The sequence below is a fragment of the Giraffa tippelskirchi genome, chromosome 10, assembly GCF_054371585.1.
Source record: "Giraffa tippelskirchi isolate mGirTip1 chromosome 10, T2T-mGirTip1v1.2.pri, whole genome shotgun sequence".
In the NCBI taxonomy this organism is placed as follows: domain Eukaryota; kingdom Metazoa; phylum Chordata; class Mammalia; order Artiodactyla; family Giraffidae; genus Giraffa; species Giraffa tippelskirchi.
Genome location: NC_137284.1, coordinates 160544404 through 160564861, shown reverse-complemented (window position 1 = coordinate 160564861; position 20458 = coordinate 160544404). Strand labels below are relative to the sequence as shown.

Genomic DNA, 20458 nt, shown 5'->3' with positions numbered 1-20458 from the left:
TTTAAAAATTAAAATAATTCACATAATTCAAACCCCAAAACCCTGTTAAAAACCATACAGTTCAAAGTCCACTCTTTCCGCCCCCCCCCACCCCCACCAAACCAGACACGTGATTAATCACTTCCTGTGAATTTCTTGTGAATGCTTCCAGGTTTCTTTAGGCAAATACACATTCTACCTTTTCCCACCTTTAAGACACAAAACATTATTACTCATTGTTCTGAAACTTCTTTTTTTCACTTAAACATGTATCTTAGAAAGCTTCCCATATCAATGTAGAAAGGGCCTCCAAATTCCTTCTGACTTCCCGACGATCAACATTAAACAGAAGCTAAAGCCACAAATCCCAGCCCTGAAATTAAGAGGGACTACTATGAGCCTGGGAGGAGCTGAGAGTGAGTCATCACCCTTGACTTTACTAATCATCTTTTAAATACCTTCATAAAAAGCCGAAAGCAGTTAACATCTACAACAGCTAAAATAAGCCTATTTGCCCTTTTACGAGCTATGAAAAACACTCTAAATACTCAGAACCTAATATATTTAAACCATAAATAAAATTCCTAGAGTACTTTCTTAGAGGAAACAGGTGCTGTACTCATAAAATCCAGGCTATGTATAAAGGTCCTCTCCCATTAAACACCTTTTGGAAGCGGTCCCCTAGTAAACCTCAGGCCAGGGCAGTAATACGTTAAGTCCAGTCGTTACTGCCCAGAGCAATGGACTTTGAGCTCCAATAAACCAGAGGCCTGCCTGGGCGGCAGGTCCTCAGATCCCACATCCTGCTCTGATGCGATTAGCCCAGCGAGCTAATCAACGCACCCAGGGCTCACTGCCTCACGATGCCTCACTTCCCCAGACGGTAATAAACACCAGCGAGCCAAGATAGCACCTAATTAGCTGGCTGCATGACTGTTTGCAAGGCAGCTGCGGCCAAGTGTTCCCTGCACACAGTTCGTGTGCAGAATGCTTTCCTAGCCCAAGAACAGCACTTCACGAGAAGAGGGAGCTCTGCCGGGTCACCAGAGATGGACGCCCCCACGCGCCCCGCAGCGGGTGGCCCTCAGCTCCCGGGGGAGCCGCCACGTCCGCGTCCACTCTCACGTGCTGCCCTGAGCATGCGTCTGCTGAAGTCTAGGAAACTGTTCGGCTATCACTCAAAACACAGAGAGAGGGGAGCTGAAAGTTAGCGTCACATCCACTGGCCACATTTAAACCTCCATGTTTTGTCCCTCAAAAGTTTGCTTCAATGCTTTGGAAAACAAAAGGATTTCTCAGGTCACGGGCAATCTGACGGAACGAGCCAGGACACAGCCCGAAGAGAAAAGCACCCGCTGGCTCGCGCACAGGGCACCAGGCAGGTCTGAGCCCCCCACCACCACGGGAAGGAAGCTCGAGGCGGCGCTAAGGGCGAAGAGGCCGCACACTCGCCTGGCCCGGGGCACCATGACGCGGTGCTGCACCATGAGGGTGTGGCAGACGGCCGCCATCAGCGTGAAGGCCTCCTCGCCGGCCGAGTCCCTCCACACCAGGTTCAGCAGGGCGCTGGTCTGCTGCTTTGTGTCCAGCTTCTTCAGACACTCCTCGGCGATGTACAGCACCGACAGCCGCCCGTCCTCCTGAAAGGCCAGAGGGACTACTCGGTTACCATGTCCTGTCAGAACTCGGCTCCACACTACCGAGATGCGTAAAACCCTATTTTTCTGTGAATGAAAATATAAGAGAGGCATTATCTAAAGGTTATCCACATCACGACAAACAACATCAGCGTCTCTGCTAAGTCGAGCACCGAAGGGCTCCCACGTCCCCTGCAGACCCGAAGGCACCCCCCGCAGCGGGCCCCACTGTGTCTGCGGAGCAGGGACTCAGGCACGCAGCTGCTGCTGCTGCTGCTGGGGGACTGACGGAGCTCCCGTCCTCACACGGAGAGCAAAGTTCACTCCACAGTGTTCAGGCTGCTCCAGACCGTGCACACCTGTGTGAAAACGTATTATCATCCGGCAAAATTTCCACTTTAAATTACTTGAGATATTACAGTTTCAGCAAATATTTAAAAACTTAAAAAAAAATCACAACAAATACACAAAGCTGTTATTTTCTATCCTAACTTCTCTAGACTATCTGACACACAGACTAAAATCTGAGCTAATACTCAACCAAGCTTACTTATCTGCTATACTAATGAAAGATACACTTCTCTCATATGTGTATGCACATGTAATATATACATGAGTAAATAAAATATGACTAAACTTTGGGTATTGCTGTCTGTACTGTTTGGAAACCTGGATGAATGTAATTTATGTCATCTATAACAACTGACCAAATAAAACACTGTATGAGAGATGCACCTCGTACATACACATCTTCACTTTGTTGTTGCTGTTCAGTCACTCAATCACGTCGGACTCTTTGCAACCTCATGGACTGCAGCATGTCAGGCTTCCCTGTCCTTCACTATCTCCCAGAGCTCGCTCAAACTCATGTCCATTCAGTCGGTGATGCCATCCAACCATCTCATCCTCTGTCGTCCCCTTCTCCTTTTGCCTTCAATCCTTGCCAGCATCAGGGTCTTTTCCAACAAGTCGGCTCTTCCAAAGTATTGGAGCTTCAGCTTCACCATCAGTCCTTCCAGTGAATACTCGGGACTGATTTCCTTTAGAAATAGCTGGTTGGATCTCCTTCAGTCCAAGGGACTCTCTAGAGTCCTCTCCAACACCACAGTTGAAAAGCATCAATTCTTCGGCGCTCAGCCTTCTTTCTGGTCCAACCCTCACATCCGTGTATGACCACCTGGGAAACCACAGCTTCGACCAGCGACCTCTCAACAAACTGGTGTCTCGGCTCTTCAGTATGCTCTGTTTGTCAGAGCTTTTCTTCCAAGGAGCAAGCATCTTAATTTCGTAGCTGCAGTCACTGTCTGCAGTGATTTCGGAGCCCAAGAAAACAAAATCTGTCACTGTTTCCACTTTTTCCCCATCTACTTGCCATGCGGTGATGGGGCCAGGTGCCATGATCTTCGTTTTTTGAAGGTTAAGTTTTAAGCCAGCTTTCTCACTCTCCTCCTTCACCACTTAGGCACAAACTACCCTGTGCAGTGGCACACACTGGAGATACCGCAGGCGTGGCTCCAGATCACGACAACAAAGCGAATATCGAAATAAAGTGAGTCATATCAATCTCCTGGTTTACCAGTGCATGTGAAAACTGGTTTATTCTCTATTGTAGCCTATTAAGTGCATAATGTGATGGCAATGTCTAATAAAACAATGCACCTACCTTAACTTAAAAACGTTTTATTGCTAAGAATGCTCACCATCATTTGACAACACAAAATTGCCAAAAACCTTTAACGTATAAAAAACAGAGTATCTGAGAAGTGTAAGAAAATGAGGTATGCCTACACGGATATTTAAATGTCACAGAGCCTCTAAAAGATAAGTATAAACAAACTGTCTTCTGAAAACAGGGGTTTTATCTACTTTTCATCTATCAGATCTTACTTTTTTTTGACCATACAATTCACTCTTTTTTGCATCTGAGTTGTGACAAGATGTGGCAAGAGTTGCAGCACCCACCAAACCCTCTGTTTTGCCCTTTGTAACGAGCCCTGCCCTGGCCACACCGGCTGTCGCCCATCCTCCTGCTGGGCCGGCATCCTCTCTGCTAAGGGAGCCTCTGAGCCCTTCCACTCCACCCCCCAAACCCCCCCCCCAGCATATTCTCAAGTGTATTTTCCTGGCACTAGACTTGGCATCACCAAAGGAGACATGTTCTATCAACAACAACAAAACCCTTAAACCTAGTACACCCACACCTCAAGGCACTGCAGTCGTGTAATTAAGAGAAAAAGACATCAGTGGCAGACCATACCACTTAGGTAAGACAAACAGCGTGTGTGTGACATAGAGCTTTTTAGTCCTTGAAAACACACAGAAAACAGTGCTAGGTTAGAAGTGGGAGAAGGGGAACTTGGAGATAAAATGTGACAATGTACATATATGAATTTTAAAGTAAATCATAATGTTTATCATCTATAAAACCTGTGGAAATAGACAAAAGATGTTCTGCAGTGTTCAAGAGACAGTTAAGAGGAAACCTGAGCTTGCTTTTCTTTTAGGGGCTGGGGAGGAGGAGGAAAGGGCCTGACTGGAGCTTCTCTGTGGAGTGATGAAGACGTTCTAGACTTAGTGGTGACAGGTGCCTAGTTATGTTCATACACTGAAAAGTCACTGAATAGTGTATTAGTTTAAATGGGCTCGTTCTGGGACTTTCCTGGTGGTTTAGTGGTTAGAACTCTGTACTTCCACTGCAGAAGGCAGAGGTTCGATTCCTGGTCGGGGAACTAAGATCCCACAAGATCCACATGCCATGAGGCAAAAAAACCACAAAAGACAAAAGCCAAATAGATAAATCTATCTCAATCAAGCTGTTATTTTTAAAAATTCTTAAAAACAAAAGAGTAGAATAGTGCCTGGCACACAGGAAGTGTTCTTCCTGTAAACAGGGGCTTAACCTTCTAACCCAATAGCTTCACTCAAAGAGTGGTGTCCTGAGTAATAATTAAACTGATACACAGAGCAGCCCTACTTTGCACTGAAAGACCAAACATAAAACTGCATGTCTCCATGTTGGAAAAGACCCTGCTTCTGGGAAAGATTGAAGGCAAAGGGAGAAGGGGGTGACAGAGGATGAGATGGTTAGATAGCATCACCGACTCAATGGACATGAATCTGAGCAAACTCTGGGAGATGGTGAAGGACAGGGAAGCCTGGCATGCTGCAGTCCATGGAGCTGCAAAGAGTCAGACACAACTTAGCGATGGAACAATAAACTAAACTGATATACACTGTGATCCTATTTTATACTGAAAGAGCAAACGCAAATCTGCGTGTGCCCACACATCTGTGTGTGGGTGTAAGGAGAAGGCATGGAGAGCGCAGGGCAGTGCGGGCGAGGGCCCCCATCCCTGTGACTGAACGCTCTGCCGAGAACGCCTGACACGCGGCTTGTCTCACCAGAGGTAGGACAGACGCAGCGCTGAAGGGGCCGCAGACGCCCGTGCAGAGCGCGGTGTGGCCAGCCGCAGGGCGGGGCTTACCGGGGCACTTGGCTGCCTGTCCGTGTCTCCCCCCTCCTCTTCGTCAGAGTCGCTGGCTGAATCCTGGCAGCTGGCGCTGGCGGGTGAGACGGGTAGCTGGGAAAGGAAGGCCTGGAGGACGCGCAGGTACACCAGCAGCCCCTCCTCGGAGAGTGCGCCTGGTGAGACAGTCACCGCCGTCAGTCAGGGGTGAGGGACCAGGAAACTCAGGTGATGGTTCCTCCTGAACTCCGAGAGGGATTTCTGACCAGGGCTTATCGTTACATTTCTAATATTTCATGTGCAGATGTGTGCATTCAAATATATTAGCGGAAGATACCCAAAGGCTCCAACAGGCAACCCAGCAGTTTAGCATAAATGGGGAAAAACAGCCCCACACTCAGAGAAATCGGCCCATTCAACCCTCAAACGTTCTTTTTAATCTGCGTGGCCCTGTTAAACCAGACTTTTTATCCTGCCTGGACACTGTGCCCAGGGACACTGGCCAGGCCACAGCCCTCAGGCAAACGCACTCTTCCCAGGAGCTCCTGCCCCAGAGGCCGTGCTGACAAGGGATCCCCGGGCCGTGCACCCTGCCCCCTGCTCCTGTCTACCCATGCCGCCTCTGCGTGAGCTCAGCAGGACACCCTAGGCTTCATACCCAAATAATTGTCACCAACAGTTAAAACGAAGTAGAAGAGCCAAGCCGCTCCCCCACTGGTGCTGGAGCGCCTGCCCTCGAGGGACAGCAGCGCAGTCAGGAAGGGCTCGTAGGGGAAGGCGGTCCGTGCGTCTGCCAGGGCAGGAATGACGAAGTGGAAGATCTGCTCCGTGAAGGGGGCCGCTAGGACCTCCTTCGTGAAGGCTGTAAAAACCTGTTGCCTAATGAAGAAAAACGGAAGCTCGTAATAAAATCAAAACACGCTGCTCACAAAATCACTGATTAAAACCACTGTTCACGAAATAACCTTTTCGTCAATGTTAAGTTTTCCAGATTAACTTGAGCACCCTGAACTTAATGCTGTATCATTCCTATTAAACAAAACAAACAAACTTTGCTATGTTTTTCTATCTCCTGACAGCTACTAGAAAGCAGGAAAATAACCAGGTCACCAGAACTGTAAATTTATGCTGGGTGCGGGCCAGACAGAAAAAGTACATTTTTCTTTAAACCGAGTCACACTAATGAAGCAAAATTGACTTTTAAGTCTATATTTAAGATAGCATCCTGTGTCAAAGTTATTGTTAGATACAGATCTTGCAAAATTACAAAATCAATAAATTGATTCCATTCTCACCTTGCACCTTCTGGACAGGAGTTGTAAGTAAAGTGCAATGGTTTTAAAACATTCTCTAGCAAAATTTTTGCTATAGGAACTCGAGATAAATCAGAATATTCAATACTTGATGGAAGCTTGCTGTTAATTAACAAATAGAGAGATCTATAATACCCTAAAAGAAAAGAAAAACATATTTATAAGTTGCATCAATTTGTACTAAGATATCAATACCCCCCTCTTTTTTTTACAAGGGGAAAACACTTGGCAATTTTTAACTGCTCTTTATAAATCTCCATAGGTCCAAATTCAGGTTAGTTTTTCTTTCAAGTTTTTATCAAGTAAACCTTTTGGTTCCCAAGTAGTTTGAAGTGATGTGTAAACTCCACGAATCCACTGCTCAGCACCAACAACAATCAATTACAGCCAATCACCTACACCACTTTTCATTTGGAACCAACCCAAGATATAATTCTTTCAGCACAACATACAAGAATTCTATTTTCTTAAAAGAAATTAATAGCAATTCCTTAATACCAGAAATACCTATCAGTGATCAAGTCTCCAACCATCTTATAAAGTTGTTTTAAACTAGTTTGCCTGAATCAGGATCCAAGTAAAAAGCCCACAATGGGATTTTCAAAAGCTGTCTCCTAGGCATCCTCCAAGTAACCACGCCGTGGTGTCGTTGTAGAGACCATCACGCTGACCCAGGACTGCAGGCCCTGAGCAGACTCCGTCCACAGCGCTGTGCTCCTGGCTGTCACCCCGCCCCTGGACTCTGGCCAGCGGGCTTGCGCAGGTGAGTGCCTCTGCCTTCTGACCAGACAAAGACGTCCGGGTCCCTCCTGCTCATCTCCCAGCCGTTCCTCCAGGGACTCAAGTTCCCTTTAAAGGAAAGGATCCCCCTGGAGACTACAGTGTGGGCACCGAGAGGCTCACGTGTTTTACAGGCGACCTGTGTAAAGCAGAAGCACAGGCGCGGCCCACCTAAGCTGTGGACAGGCTCCTCTGCCACCTCTAAGAGCCCAGGCCACCAGCCCTGCGGGGCCGCGCCCTCTCCTGCGGTGGGAAGCGCATCTCCAGCTGTAGTGTGTGAGCACCTCACCACTGTAAGCACGCACGAACACACTGCCCAGCTGTTGGAGGCTCCCCACTCTGCCACCTGAGGTTCGGCCGCTAAACAGGGCGTCCCCGCAGGGCACCACTAGACCTGCTCTGTGACCACCCCAACCCTAACCTCACAGACACTGCTTACCAGCAACACTCAGCAAGACAGGGAAAGCTCTTCTGCTATAAAACTGAAAGTGCAGGGACCTCCCTGGTGGTGCAGTGGTTAAGGATCCACCTGCCAATGCAGGAGACACAGGTTTGATGCCTGGTCCGCACAGACCCCACATGCCAGGGAGCAACTAAGCCCATGAGCCACAACTATCAGGCCTGCGCTCTAGGGCCTGGGAGCCACAACCAAGGCAGCCACTGTAACGTGAAGCCCAAGGACCCAAGTAGCTGGAGCAGCCCCCACTCGCTGCGACCGGAGAAAGCCGCTCGGCAACCAAGACCCACCACGGTCAGAGAATAAATTTTTTTAAAAAACCTGAAAAATCAAATACATCAAAAAAATTCTAAACATGTCAAGAAGAATTCTGAAGTATCACGTTATTATATCAACATCACATGTGTATACTGAACCGACTGACAGCGTGAACAGCCTATTAAGGAGTAGTTTAGCTACAACTGTTAAAAGCTTCAGGTTACGTCAACATGGAGTACGATAACAACACAAACTTATGAATAAACAAGGTGTTAAAATGTTATAGACTGGTAACGTCTGGAAGTAATTTATCAAAAAAGATGAAACATAGCTATGCCACGGAAGATGCTGGAAGCAGCACTTTCTGTGTAAGATTTTGAAGCGTTGCTTAGTTCAAGACACATTCAAAAATAATGCATATTCCTTAGTTATCTTCTTCACACTTTTAGAAAGCAAAAGTAAAAACTTTTTATGAAATGCTTAGCCTTAATATCAACATATACAATAATACATCAATACAGTAGACTTTAAAATTTGTTCTTTAAAGATCAAATTCTGCAATTTTCAATTTACATTTAATTAACTCAGTAATGGAGAAGGCAATGGCATCCCACTCCAGTACTCTTGCCTGGAAAATCCCATGGACGGAGGAGCCTGGTAGGCTACAGTCCATGGGGTCGCTAAGAGTCGGACACGACTGAGCGACTTCACTTTCACTTTTCCCTTTCATGCACTGGAGAAGGAAATGGCAACCCACTCCAGTATTCTTGCCTGGAGAATCCCAGGGACGGTGGAGCCTGGTGGGCTGCCGTCTATGGGGTCGCACGGAGTCGGACACGACTGAAGCGACTTAGCAGCAGCAGCAGCAGCAACTCAGTAATTTCCCTAATTTTTCAACAAAGTAGGGTTTCTTTTTTTTTTTTTACTGGATGTATAAGAATTTAATTTCTAGAATTTTACTCTTGAGGATTAAATTAGCTAGATTTAACCTAGAGCAGTCCATCAAGCAAACAAAAGCAAAATGATGTTTTTATCAGTAACTGGTGCTTCCTGGAATGTCTTTTGACAGCTCCTTTTACGAGCAGTAACACACCCCTTTTAACGTCAATGCTCCTGGAGTCCAGGAGCCCTGCAGTGTCCGATATCCCACCTGTGAGAACAAAGTCAGAGTTTTGCTGCTGTTGCTGACCACGTCATGTGGCCTGTGGGAGCTCAGTTCCCCAGCGAGGGGCTGAACCAGGGTCCTTGGCACTGAAAGTGCTGAGTCCTAACCGCGAGGCCACCAGGGAACTCCCTGGAATCAAACTTTGAGAAGGTTTATTTTACGGCACTCAGCTGTCGGAGAAATCTAAAGAACCACATGCACTTCCTCGTCTTTCTGCTGGCGTTGCTAACGCGTCCTCAGAGGACTTTCAGATCGAGGTTAGCACCCTCGACAGTGTAGTCACTTGAAGACAGGTGCCACCGACTTAGTAGGAAAGTTCACACACACTGAGCATCTCCCTCTCCTCTACGGAACCACCTGATTCCTAGGACAGGCTCTTGCCAGGTCGCTGTCACTGTGCTGGAGGCTAACTGCGCCCAGTACCCGGGCCGCCAGGCCTAGCCATGGCAGCGCAGCCCAGCCCAGCCCAGCCCAGCCCAGCATGGAGGGCCCAGGTATCTGTACCTGGGGTGACCTAGTTTCCTTCACTTTCAAGCAATAGTAACAGTTAGAGATTAGACACATTTCCACATTCTGAGGGGGGTAGGGAAGAGGAGAGATGCTAGAATCTGTGACCCACACGAGGCCTCTGTTCCCAAGGTCCCATCCCAGCCAGCAGACTCGCAGTCCCCGCCCTGAAAAGTGCCCTGGCCACTGCAGACTGCTCACAACAGCACCACCCTCAGTTCTGACACCACCAACTCACCATTCTGAATCATGTAGTGCAAAATTTGTTCAATGACGGACACCACGTAGCTAGCATCTTGTAAAACAGGCAAGTAAGTGTCCTCAGAGGAGAACACCTCCAGCATCCTCATGGGAAGTGCAACATTCAGACTGTCATCGCTACAGCTCTGCAGCAACCTGTAAAAGTGAAAAAGGTGTCCCAGAGGCACTAGACGGCAAGTGCCACCAAGAGGCCCTCACACTCACCTCACTCAAGCACGAGAAGCGCTCGGGCCCCTCTGCTCCAGTCTTACAACGTCCCCCAAAACAGACAGGGCTCAGCAAACAGCCACGCACCGTGTCACTCACACTTTGAGTCCTCGTGACGCGCCACACAGGACGCTGGCTCCGGGTCGAGAGAGGAAAAATGCACAATCAAGGAGGGAGGGGGAAGCAGACAAGGAAACTCAGTCTCACCCTGCGGTGGGGGAGGCTCTGACCGTGCAGCGCCCACCAGCTCCTTCCAACATGCCCCCTTCAAGATTTCCCACGCCCCAAACATCCCCCAAGAAGACAGCTTAATCTACTTCTGGTCCTAAGTTACCCAGCATTTTAACTAAAGACTCTCATCTCACTATGGCAATTACAGGCAGAAAGGAAGGCTTAGCTGTTACAAAACTAAGTTTTATTTTCAGAGAAAGTCTTTTTTAAAAATCAACTTTATGGAGACATAATTTACATGTGATAATCTGTACTCATCTAAAGCAGTGAGTTCATCCAAAAAACTAAGATCATGGCATCTAGTCCCATTACTTTGAGGCAAATAGATGGGAGAAAAGTGGAAACAGTGGCAAATTTTATTTTCTTGGGTGCAAAAATCACCACAGACAGTGACTGTGGCCACAAAATTAAGACGCTTGCTCTTTGGAAGGAAAGTTGTAACAAACCTAGACAGCGTATTAAAAAGTAGGGACGTTACTTTGCCAACAAAGCTCCGTAGAATCAAAGCTATGGTTTTTCCAGGAGTCGTGTATGGGTGTGAGAGCTGGACCATAAAGAAGGCTGAGCACCAAAGAATTGACACTTTTGAACTGTGGTGCTGGAGGAGACTCCTCAGACTCCCTTGGAATGCTAGGAGATCAAACCTGTCAGTCCTAAATGAAATCAACCTTGAAATTCATCAGAAGGACTGATGCTAAAGCTGAAGCTCCAATACTTTGGCCACCTGATGGGAAGAGTTGACTCATTAGAAACGACTCTGATGCTGGGGGAGACTGAGGAGAGAGGGACAAGAGAGGATGAGATGGCTGGATGGCATCACCGACTCCATGGGCATCGGTCTGAGCAAGCTCTGGGAGGCAGTGAAGGACAGGGAAGGCTGGCATGCTGCAGCTCACGGGGCTGTGACTCAACAAGCACAGTGAGTTCTGACACCACACCAACGCAGACCCTGAGCACATCTCCGCTCCGCCTCTCGGCCCTCTAGTACATTCTCCCCCCAACTCCCCCAGCCCCACCACCCCCGCGGCAGTGCTGTCGCTACAGACTCGTCCGCACTTTCTACTGTTCTACACAGAAGGAATCACACAGAAAGTATACACCAACGTCTAGAGTCTCCCCCAGCAGCCTTCTGAGACTCAGCCGGCGTATGTAGAGTCCTCCCTCAGCAGCCTTCTGAGACCCAGCTGGCGTATGTAGAGTCTCCCCCAGCAGCCTTCTGAGACCCAGCCGGCACATGTAGAGTCTCCCCCAGCAGCCTTCTGAGACTCAGCCGGCACATGTACAGTCTCCCCTCAGCAGCCTTCTGAGACTCAGCCGGCGTATGTAGAGTCTCCCCTCAGCAGCCTTCTGAGACCCAGCCAGCGTATGTAGCGTCCTCCCTCAGCAGCCCTCTGAGACCCAGCCGGCGTATGTAGAGTCTCCCCTCAGCAGCCTTCTGAGACCCAGCCGGCACATGTAGAGTCTCCCCCAGCAGCCTTCTGAGACTCAGCCGGCACATGTAGAGTCCTCCCTCAGCAGCCCTCTGAGACCCAGCCGGCACATGCTAACAGGGCGGCCCTACTGCCGTATATCCCACAGCACGCAAACACCCTGTTTCCGTTATCTAGTCACCTGCTGGTGGGGACCTGGGTCATTTCCAGTCTTTTCTTGTGAACATTCAAAGCAGCCTTGCGGACCTGCCTCACTTCCCCTGGGTAAGCTCTTGGGCAGCTGGACATCACAAGGAACCATCAACGTGAGAGGCAGGGCTGAGAGTCCCAGCTGTTCCGTCCCCACGACACACGGTCCTGACACTTTCAGTGGCAGCCATTCTAGCAGCCGGACCACCATGCTTTACTGCGGTCTGATACTGGATTTTTGTGAGCACCTTTTCAGGTGCTTACTGGTCATTCGCATGTCTCCGTTGCTGTGGGCTGTTTCTTGAGAAAATGAGTAAGCCATCCTGGCTGCACCCAGGCCCGACCCCAGGGCCCCCTCCCTCCCCCGCGGTCCTCGTCACGCAGGCCGTCAGGTTCCAAGTCGGTCTCCAGACGCCACCGCCTCCCGCATTCCCGCAAACGTGCTCATGTAGAGCTCTTCTCCCCTCTCAACTCCCCCTACAGCCGAGCCAGACAGACCCCCGTGCTCACCCTCCATCACAGCGCTCATCACAGGGACCAACGGCGTTACTGCAGGGAAAAATCGCCAGACTGTGAGATGGGGGGGAAGACTGGTGGCCAGCTCAGCTCAGGCACTGGGTCCCCTCCATCCCCGCCTTCCACAGGCTCACCCCCAACTCTGCAGACAGGAGTGTGCCTGGAGAAAACTGACAGCAATGCAGATGCTTCCCACACAGAGCTACACACATTACCCCTGTTCCCGGCAACGCAAAGGGCTCTGTCAGACAGCGAATACAAACTCCCTGAGGCAGCTTCACCTGAATCAGCTGGAATATCTTACTGGTTCCCTCCTTGAGTAACCAGTTAAGTGAAGTCACTGACACGTGCTCACATGCGAGTCCTGACTTGACTTAACACTGAGCATTGCCAACTCAAGGGTCTGTCCTGACCGCACCCCAGGCTGTTCCTGAGCTCTCCTGCTCACCCTAGGCCCCACCTCCCCTCGCAGCAGGGACCAGCCCCTGGTTCTCTGTCTATGCGCTTTTCTTGCTCTAGACCGTTGACCTGAATTCTCGCGGGGACTAAAAGAAAAGGCAGCACACGCCCCTTCTCTGGTAACTTGCCTACGCACCTAAAATTCAGTGCCCTGCACAAGGTAGGTAACGTAAAACAACTGAAGTTGCTAACAAATTACTCTTTTAATTTTAGTTTGTTAAAATTTCATTCCTCATCTAAAAGAACCAGCTTCCTCAGAGAAAACAGCCCCAAGCTCAGGCTTGCAGGGGAGGTATTAAGTGAGCCCAAAGAACGTGGTCCCAGGAGACATGGAGGCTTGAAAGATGGGGTGGGGATGGGGGGCTTCTGAGAAGAGCTCCCTCCGTCAAGTGCTGAAAGACAACACGAGGCCAAACGAGCCCAAAGGGAAAGGAGGCAGGGTCTTCTTCACAAACAAGCCAACTAACCAGCACTGGAGAAACAACAGCATTAGAAAAATCAGCACTGAATGCTCCGCAGACATAACCACAGTATCGAGCACAGATCAAACGTGAACACCCCCAGGGGGAAGGCAGTACCTAAGGACAGAGGAGAACCTGGGCCTGCACCTGGCCTCACTGAGGGCTGACATGCTTCGGGCGCGTCTGTGGTGTGAGCTGCGAGGTCTCTCACGTGCCCTGCTCCCAGGCAGTCTGGTTACACACGTTTATACTGAATCGAGTGTGGCCCATGCCAGCACCACTGGGCAGTGTCTGGAGAGCTGCAGGGTGGAGCAGCTGCAGGCCAGGATCCTGGTAAACAAACACCGCACAACACAGGGCCACGCCCACCACACACGGGGCCACGCCCACCCCAGAGGCTGCCTCAGCCCCAAAGGGCAGAGGGACAAGGGGAGAAAAGCGTTCTCCAGACCTGACACCCCGTTTAAAGGAAACAGAGGAGATGAAGGAACCAGCGAAGCAAACGGATGCTAGGGTCATCAAAACAGAGAAGATAAAGCTTTTGAGATAAGTGAGGAAACCTGAATAGGGAGTGTATCACATGATACCAAAGAATTCCCATTTGTTCTCCTCGCCGTGAAAGCAGCCCTGGGGTTACCAGGACGCGCTTTCCCAGGAGAAGTACAGGCAGTGGTGAAGCAGCATGCTGCCAGCAGCTCCCGTCCACACGCTTTAGAAAACGGCGTACTGCGCACGTGTAGGCAGAGAGAAAGGAAATGCAGCAAATGGAACCCGAATCCAGGAGGAGGATATAAGGTGTTCTTGCCACTTTCCTCGTGTTAGAAATTTTCCAAGACAAAAAGTTGGGGAAAACAAGCAGAAACTACATTTGGATATATCCTCTATTAAAATTACTTGCTGGATGAATACCTTCAAAAGCACATTAAGTGTCACGAACTACAACCCCCAGGCCAAGAGAGCCCCAGACTGTGCTGCTCTGGGGGGCGCATGCCTGACACCTCTGAGGGCTTGTGAGGAAAAGCCGTGTGTGTAACAGAGGCCACTGCACCCAGACCCCACTATGCCATGCAGGCGTCTACAGAGAAGGTCCACAGACCCCCGCTCCAGCGAATTAAAGCATACGGTGTGTTTTTCAAAGGACGTTTTTCGAGAAATAAAAGGGGTTTGGAAAAAAAAAAGATTTCCTGGGACGCCCGATCGTCCACATTCTCTCTTTGGGGGTTTTCCACTTTGCCTCTAGTGCAGCTCAGGATCTGGAAAAGTCAGCTAACAGGCCTCATTCTGATAGGAATCCTAAATAAACCTTACTACATGCAGCTTCCAGAAAATTAGCTGAACGTATATTAAAGGCTCGGAATCATCTGAAAGTTGGCTATGGTGCAGACGTCATCAAGTTTTAGAAAAATGGTGAAGATGTTAATTTGCTTTTTCATTCAAGTACTACTGCTCACATCCCCTCACTGCTCTGTACTGAGTCAGGACACAGGTCAGGATAGCCTGATGGAAGGCCTGACCCTTCACCTGCGGGCAGCAGCCCTGGGGCCTGGGATCAGGGACCATCGGCACCAGCCCATCCACTCACCAAGCAACCAGATGCCTGATGTCCCACAGGGTGATTCCAGGCCACACTTGGGAGAAAACATCCCCTGGAAGGTATCCTTAACTACATTTTAATTTCTAAAGGGAGGATCACAGGAGTAAAAACTAATACACATAACATTTCAGTCTCAAAAAAACCCAAAAAACCAACAACGGGAAAACCACTAAGACACTGAAACACAAACAGTACTTTTCACGTCACCCAAGCTGGGGACGACGGGTTTACCTGCAACAGAGGCTCATCAACCTCTTTATTTGAAACAAGCACGTGAGTCTCTCAGATCCTTCCAACTGCTGGACAAACAGAGTGCTGTGTTTAATCAGGTTCTGATACATCCATATCTGAAAGAGCAAAACATACAACTCGTTAGTCCGTAAAAAGCTAACTGTTTTATAATTACATAACATGCCAAATTTCCTTAATTGGCCGACACAATCAAAATAAAAAAAACGTGGTAAGAAGTCATCTTCTAAGTCAAGGTTTTAGTGAGCAGGATACGCACATCCTGACTTTTCCACCCTAAAAAGCACGTCAGAGTGAAGTAAAATTACTAAACACTAGAAGTGCTTGAAAACGCACATAAAGGTGAAACAGAAACAGTTCACTTGCAGACTGTAGCAGTCCACAGTGAAACACTGAGGATCCCAGTCTGAAGCCGGAATCACAAAGGACGGCGGCCCCCCTCGCCAGTCCGCCCCGGCCCCAGCGCGGCTCCTGCGGACGCTCTCCCCCTCCAGTGCCGTGAAACGCTGGGGGAAAAGGCAGTCTTACACCCCCCACCCCCGATAAAAGGCCAGGTGTGCAACACGTCAGGTGAGAGGTGTGTCACAGCCAGACGGAGGGATCCCATCACAACGTTTACACAAACCGCTGCAGCGTGCACCTGAATTACAGATTTGTCAATGATACCACAGTACGCCTGAGGGGAGAAAAGGTCCGAGCTCTGGGGGGATGGCCCGGACCCCCACCATCCTGGACACGGCCAGTGATGGGCCGCAAGCTCAGCAAGCGTGGGCTCAGACTTCCATGCAGCTCCACCCAGGAGCCCCACTAGTGTGGACGCCGCTGCCGTGAGTGACTGAAAACACCACATCTAACAAGGAACCTGCTGGACTTTCTTTCTCTAGGATATGTTTGTTGCTACCTGTTCACTGATCAACAGAAACAGTTACAATTAAGAGAGCCTCTCGCATGTGCCTGTCATCTTCCCAGTCTCTCCTTTTACAGTAAAGCTTACTTGATATGAAATGTTATCAAAGTCTGAGCACAAATGTTCTGCCTGGTAAATCCCAGTGGATCCAAAGTTGCTGAAAAGAACTCTGACACCCCGCCCAATTGTTCATCTGCCTATACACAAGCTCATCATAAGGCATTTGGAGCTGCTTGTCCATATTTCCTCAGGAACCAACGTGACACAAATGTTTTCTGCACTATCTGACAGACAGTTCACTCTAAAATTCATACTACCCATTCAGTTCAGTTTGGTTTAGTTGTTCAGTTGTGTCACACTCTTTGCGACCCCATGGACTGCAGCACGCCAGGCCTCCCTGTCCATCACCAGCTCCGGCAGCTTGCTCAAACTCATGTCCATCGAGTCTCTGATGCCACCCAATCATCTCATCCTCTGTCGTCCCCTTCTCCTCCCGCCTTCAATCTTTCCCAGCATCAGGGTCTTTTTCAATGAGTCAGCTCTTCGCATCAGGTGGCCAAAGTATTGGAGCTTCAGCATCACCATCAGACCTTCCAATGAATATTCAGAACTGATTTCCTTTAGGATGGACTGGTTGGATCTCCTTGCAGTCCAAGGGATTCTCAAGAGCCTTCTCCAACACCACAGTTTAAAACCATCAATTCTTCGCCGCTCAGCTTTCTTTATAGTCCAACTCTCACATCCATACATGACTACTGGAAAAACCATAGCTTTGACTAGACTGACCTTTGTTGGCAAAGTAATGTCTCTGTTTTTCACTATGCTGTCAAGGTTGGTCATAGCTTTCCTTCCAAGGAGCAAGCGTCTTTTAATTTCACGGCTGTAGTCACCATCTGCAGGGATTTTAGAGCCCCCAAAAATAAAGTCTGTCACTGTTTCCCCACCTATTTGCCATGCAGTTTTGGGACTGGATGCCATGATCTTAGTTTTCTGAATGTGAGTTTTAAGCCGACTTTCACTCTCCTCTTTCACTTTCATCAAAAGGCTCTTTAGTTCTTGTTCACTTTCTGCCTTAAGGGTGGTGTCATCTGGTATCAATATCTAAGGTTACTGATATTTCTCCCCGCCATCTTGATTCCAGCTTGTGCTTCATCCAGGCCAGCGTTTCTCATGATGTACTCTGCATATAAGTTAAATAAGCAGGGTGACAACATACAGCCTTGACGTACTCCTTTGCCAATTTGGAAATAGTCTGTTGTTCCATGTCCAGTTATAACTGTTGCTTCCTGACCTGCATACAGGTTTCTCAGGAGGCAGGTCAGGTGGTCTGGTATGCCCATCTCTTAATCCATTAACAAATAACAGTAGATGGTGCAGTAAACACTGTAACAATCTAATGGGCAACTGTAGGAACTATAAGAATAATAAATACACTAATCAAGTAATTATGGTTCAACCACATAAAGAAACCCTCAAAGCACTTTAACACTTCTTGGACTGAGTTTTTGTGTTTTTTTTAATTAAGGCACAGCTGATGTTCCAGGAGGAGGAAATGGCCACCCACTCCAGTATTCTTGCCTGGAACATCCCACAGACAGAGGAGCCTGGAGGGCCACGGTCCACGGGGTCTCCAGAGTCAGACGTGACTGAGCACACAGGCATACGTAACTGATGGACGATATCATATAAGTTTCATGGGCACAACATAACGATTAAGACGTTCAAAGGTTATACTCCACTTATAGGCATTATAAAATACTGGCTTTATTCCCTGTGCTGTATAATATATTTTTGGAGTGGACTGGACTTTGACACTGTTTTCAAATTTCTCGACAAATGCACCAACATCATCATTCCCAAAGTTCTAAGTACACTGAATATCTGCTTTGCCTCACTTTTTCGTTGTTGTTTTTACTAAACTCAGATACATAGATTTTCCTCTTGGGCGTCCTTTCTCAGGAAGGCAACTGAAGGTGTGGATCAATAAAACGAGGGAGTAAACCGAGCAAGTACAAAGGAACGGGATCAGGAGAGAAGATCTGAACCTGAAGAGAAACAAAGCAAGGGCTTTCCCAGGATAACTGCACCACTGCCAACAGTGCAGCAAGCTCCCGGGGTGCAGAAGGCCGGCGCGGGGGGGGGGGGGGGGGGCGGGGGCGGCGTGAGCATCAGTGGCCTGACTGAGCAGAAGGTGGAAGAGGACCTGACCTGACCCTCAAGAGATGCAAAGATGAGGAAATAAAAGTGACATGATACTTAACTCCAGAATAGTTCAGGAAAACAACACAAAAGAAAACACCGTTTTAGCAGAGAGCATATTTAGTCATAATAATAAAAAATCAGTCAACGGAGTAGGTGAGGAAGAGAGAGCCATATATGCTGTTTTATACAGAGCACCTTAAATAAATAAACTCCCAATAGTGGTGTCATGCCTGCTGTTAACGTAGGAAGCAGGGAACCCGAAGATGGGGCAGGAGACCTACCCTCCACATATTATGTGACTGGTTTATTGTTCTTGCATTTTTGTTTGCAAACTGAATAAACCATCTGCCTCGTTTTTGTCACATGATCCAGGTTTGAGGAGCTGGCATATTCTAACTCTACGTAGGGCCGTGGAACCGGGCAGCCGCACACCTAGAAACCATGCAGGACTGCTGACCGGACCTCGGAGCAGCCAGGGGCCGCTCTCCAAAGGCAAGGGCGCTCTGGAGAGACACTCGATCCTGCCGACCCTCTCGCACCCCCTGCCGCACCCCCTGCCGGCTGTGCTCCACACCCGCCCTTCAGTCTGTGAGCTCGGAGCACGGTAGGGAGGGGCCGTCTGCTCCAGACACGGCGGAGAAAAGGTGCGTCTAAGGCAGCCACCTTCCCCGCTCTACGGGATGCTCCTCCCACAGCCCACCCCGGCTCAGAACAGGTGTCAGAACCCGAGCCCGCCCTGAAGTGAAGCGCCCTCCATCTCCACACGTGACACAAGGGTGCTGCCAGTTGTACGCTGGACCACGGGAGGCTTATCTTTCACTGAAGACTCACCCTTTAATTTTAAATTTTTATTACAAATAAATAAAGATTTCTAAGAATAAATGTGTATTTAACCTAATAACACTTCCCTGGTGGCTCAGAGGTTAAAGTGTCTGCCTGCAATGCAGGAGACCTGGGTTCGATCCCTGGGCTGGGAAGACCCCCTGGAGAAGGGAATGGCAACCCACACCAGGATTCTGGCCTGGCGAATCCCATGGACGGAGGAGCCTGGTGGGCTATGGTCCACGGGGCTACAAAGAGTTGGACGTGACTGAGAGACTTCACTCTCTAACCTGATGATCACACACGAAATCTCTACTGTTCCCTGGGAAACTGGATGCAGTGACGAGTCCCACTTTTTAAAGGACCGACTCAGCCATGGGCGTCCCCCAGTAACACACAGCATTCCCCATCACTGGTAATCTCACATGCTTTAAGTTATACAATTATGCTTTGGGTGTTTCGGAGAGAGACCCCAGAGCTCAGAGCCGTCCACTAAGGCACTCACGGGTTACAGGCTACGACACGGGGACGGCGTCACAGAGACGAAGGCGGGCTCCGTGCTGGACCAGGTGTGGACCGTGCACCCGGGTAACGGTGCGCACTGCACAGCCCAACACAGCATCCTGCTGTTTCTTATATGTGAAACTTTCCATAATAAAAGGGAAAAAGAAAAAGCCTACTGAAAGTCTGTATCAACTTTAAGAGGGAAAACACATGATCACAAAGACAACCCACCCCCGACTGCGAAATTCACAAGGAGAGCCAGGCTGGAGGGGCTGTCTCACGACAGCAAACCAGAAGCTGGAAAACACGCACACAAGGGTTAGTGAAAATGGAGTCAACACTCACCAAACGTTTTGAGTCTTCACTCTGCCTGTAAAAAAACAGAAGCTGCCTCACCAGGAGGGTAAGGTTGGGACCGCTGGCAAGGGGAAAAGTGCCGCCGGACTGGGACAGGCTTGCACAGCGGTCGAACGCACTCCTCTGGATGGAACACTGCAAACAGACCGAGACACAGGACAGCATCAGTGGCCATGCGGCCTAAGGCGGCCCACGGTTAGCTGGGAGTGGAAACTGACCATTAGGATTACGTCACTTAGAAGTCACGGCTGGTAAAGCCTGGGATGTAACTGCTACAGACCCTCTAAAGGGGTCACCACCACCTCTGTCTACTGTGATCTGTAGCCGTGCTTTGGCCTAGGTTTGTATTTCATAATTTAAAAACCATCAAAAAACTCATCTCTCCATATACTTTTATATAAACTGGTAAAATTATTTGTTGGGGAAAATACTATTATCCACATTAACTTTCTTTTTTAAAAAAAAATTTTTATTGAAGGATAATTGCTTTACAGAATTGTTTCCTG

The 20458-nt window shown here is 48.9% G+C and overlaps 1 protein-coding gene across 42 annotated transcripts in view; it reads right to left on the bottom strand.

Annotated features, from left to right (window-relative positions):
* Positions 1–20458, bottom strand: part of UBE3C (ubiquitin protein ligase E3C) — a 112435-nt gene that overhangs the window by 63624 nt on the left and 28353 nt on the right. For 28 of the 42 annotated variants that reach the window (XR_014067105.1, XR_014067101.1, XR_014067102.1 and 25 more), the window contains 7 exons: positions 19941–20087; positions 15143–15258; positions 9802–9959; positions 6379–6532; positions 5742–5962; positions 5102–5259; positions 1432–1619 (listed from right to left, as the gene is read on the bottom strand). Coding sequence is in view for 34 of the 42 variants with exons in the window: in XM_081535477.1 (XP_081391603.1) it covers positions 1432–1619; positions 5102–5259; positions 5742–5962; positions 6379–6532; positions 9802–9959; positions 15143–15258; positions 19941–20087 (1142 nt within the window). In the remaining 8 variants the exon portion in view is untranslated. Of the gene's footprint in view, positions 1–1425; positions 1620–5101; positions 5260–5741; positions 5963–6378; positions 6533–9801; positions 9960–13434; positions 13611–15142; positions 15259–19940; positions 20088–20458 lie in introns of those variants that run through there. The other 14 variants (XR_014067103.1, XR_014067099.1, XR_014067100.1 and 11 more) reach the window with 4 other exon arrangements.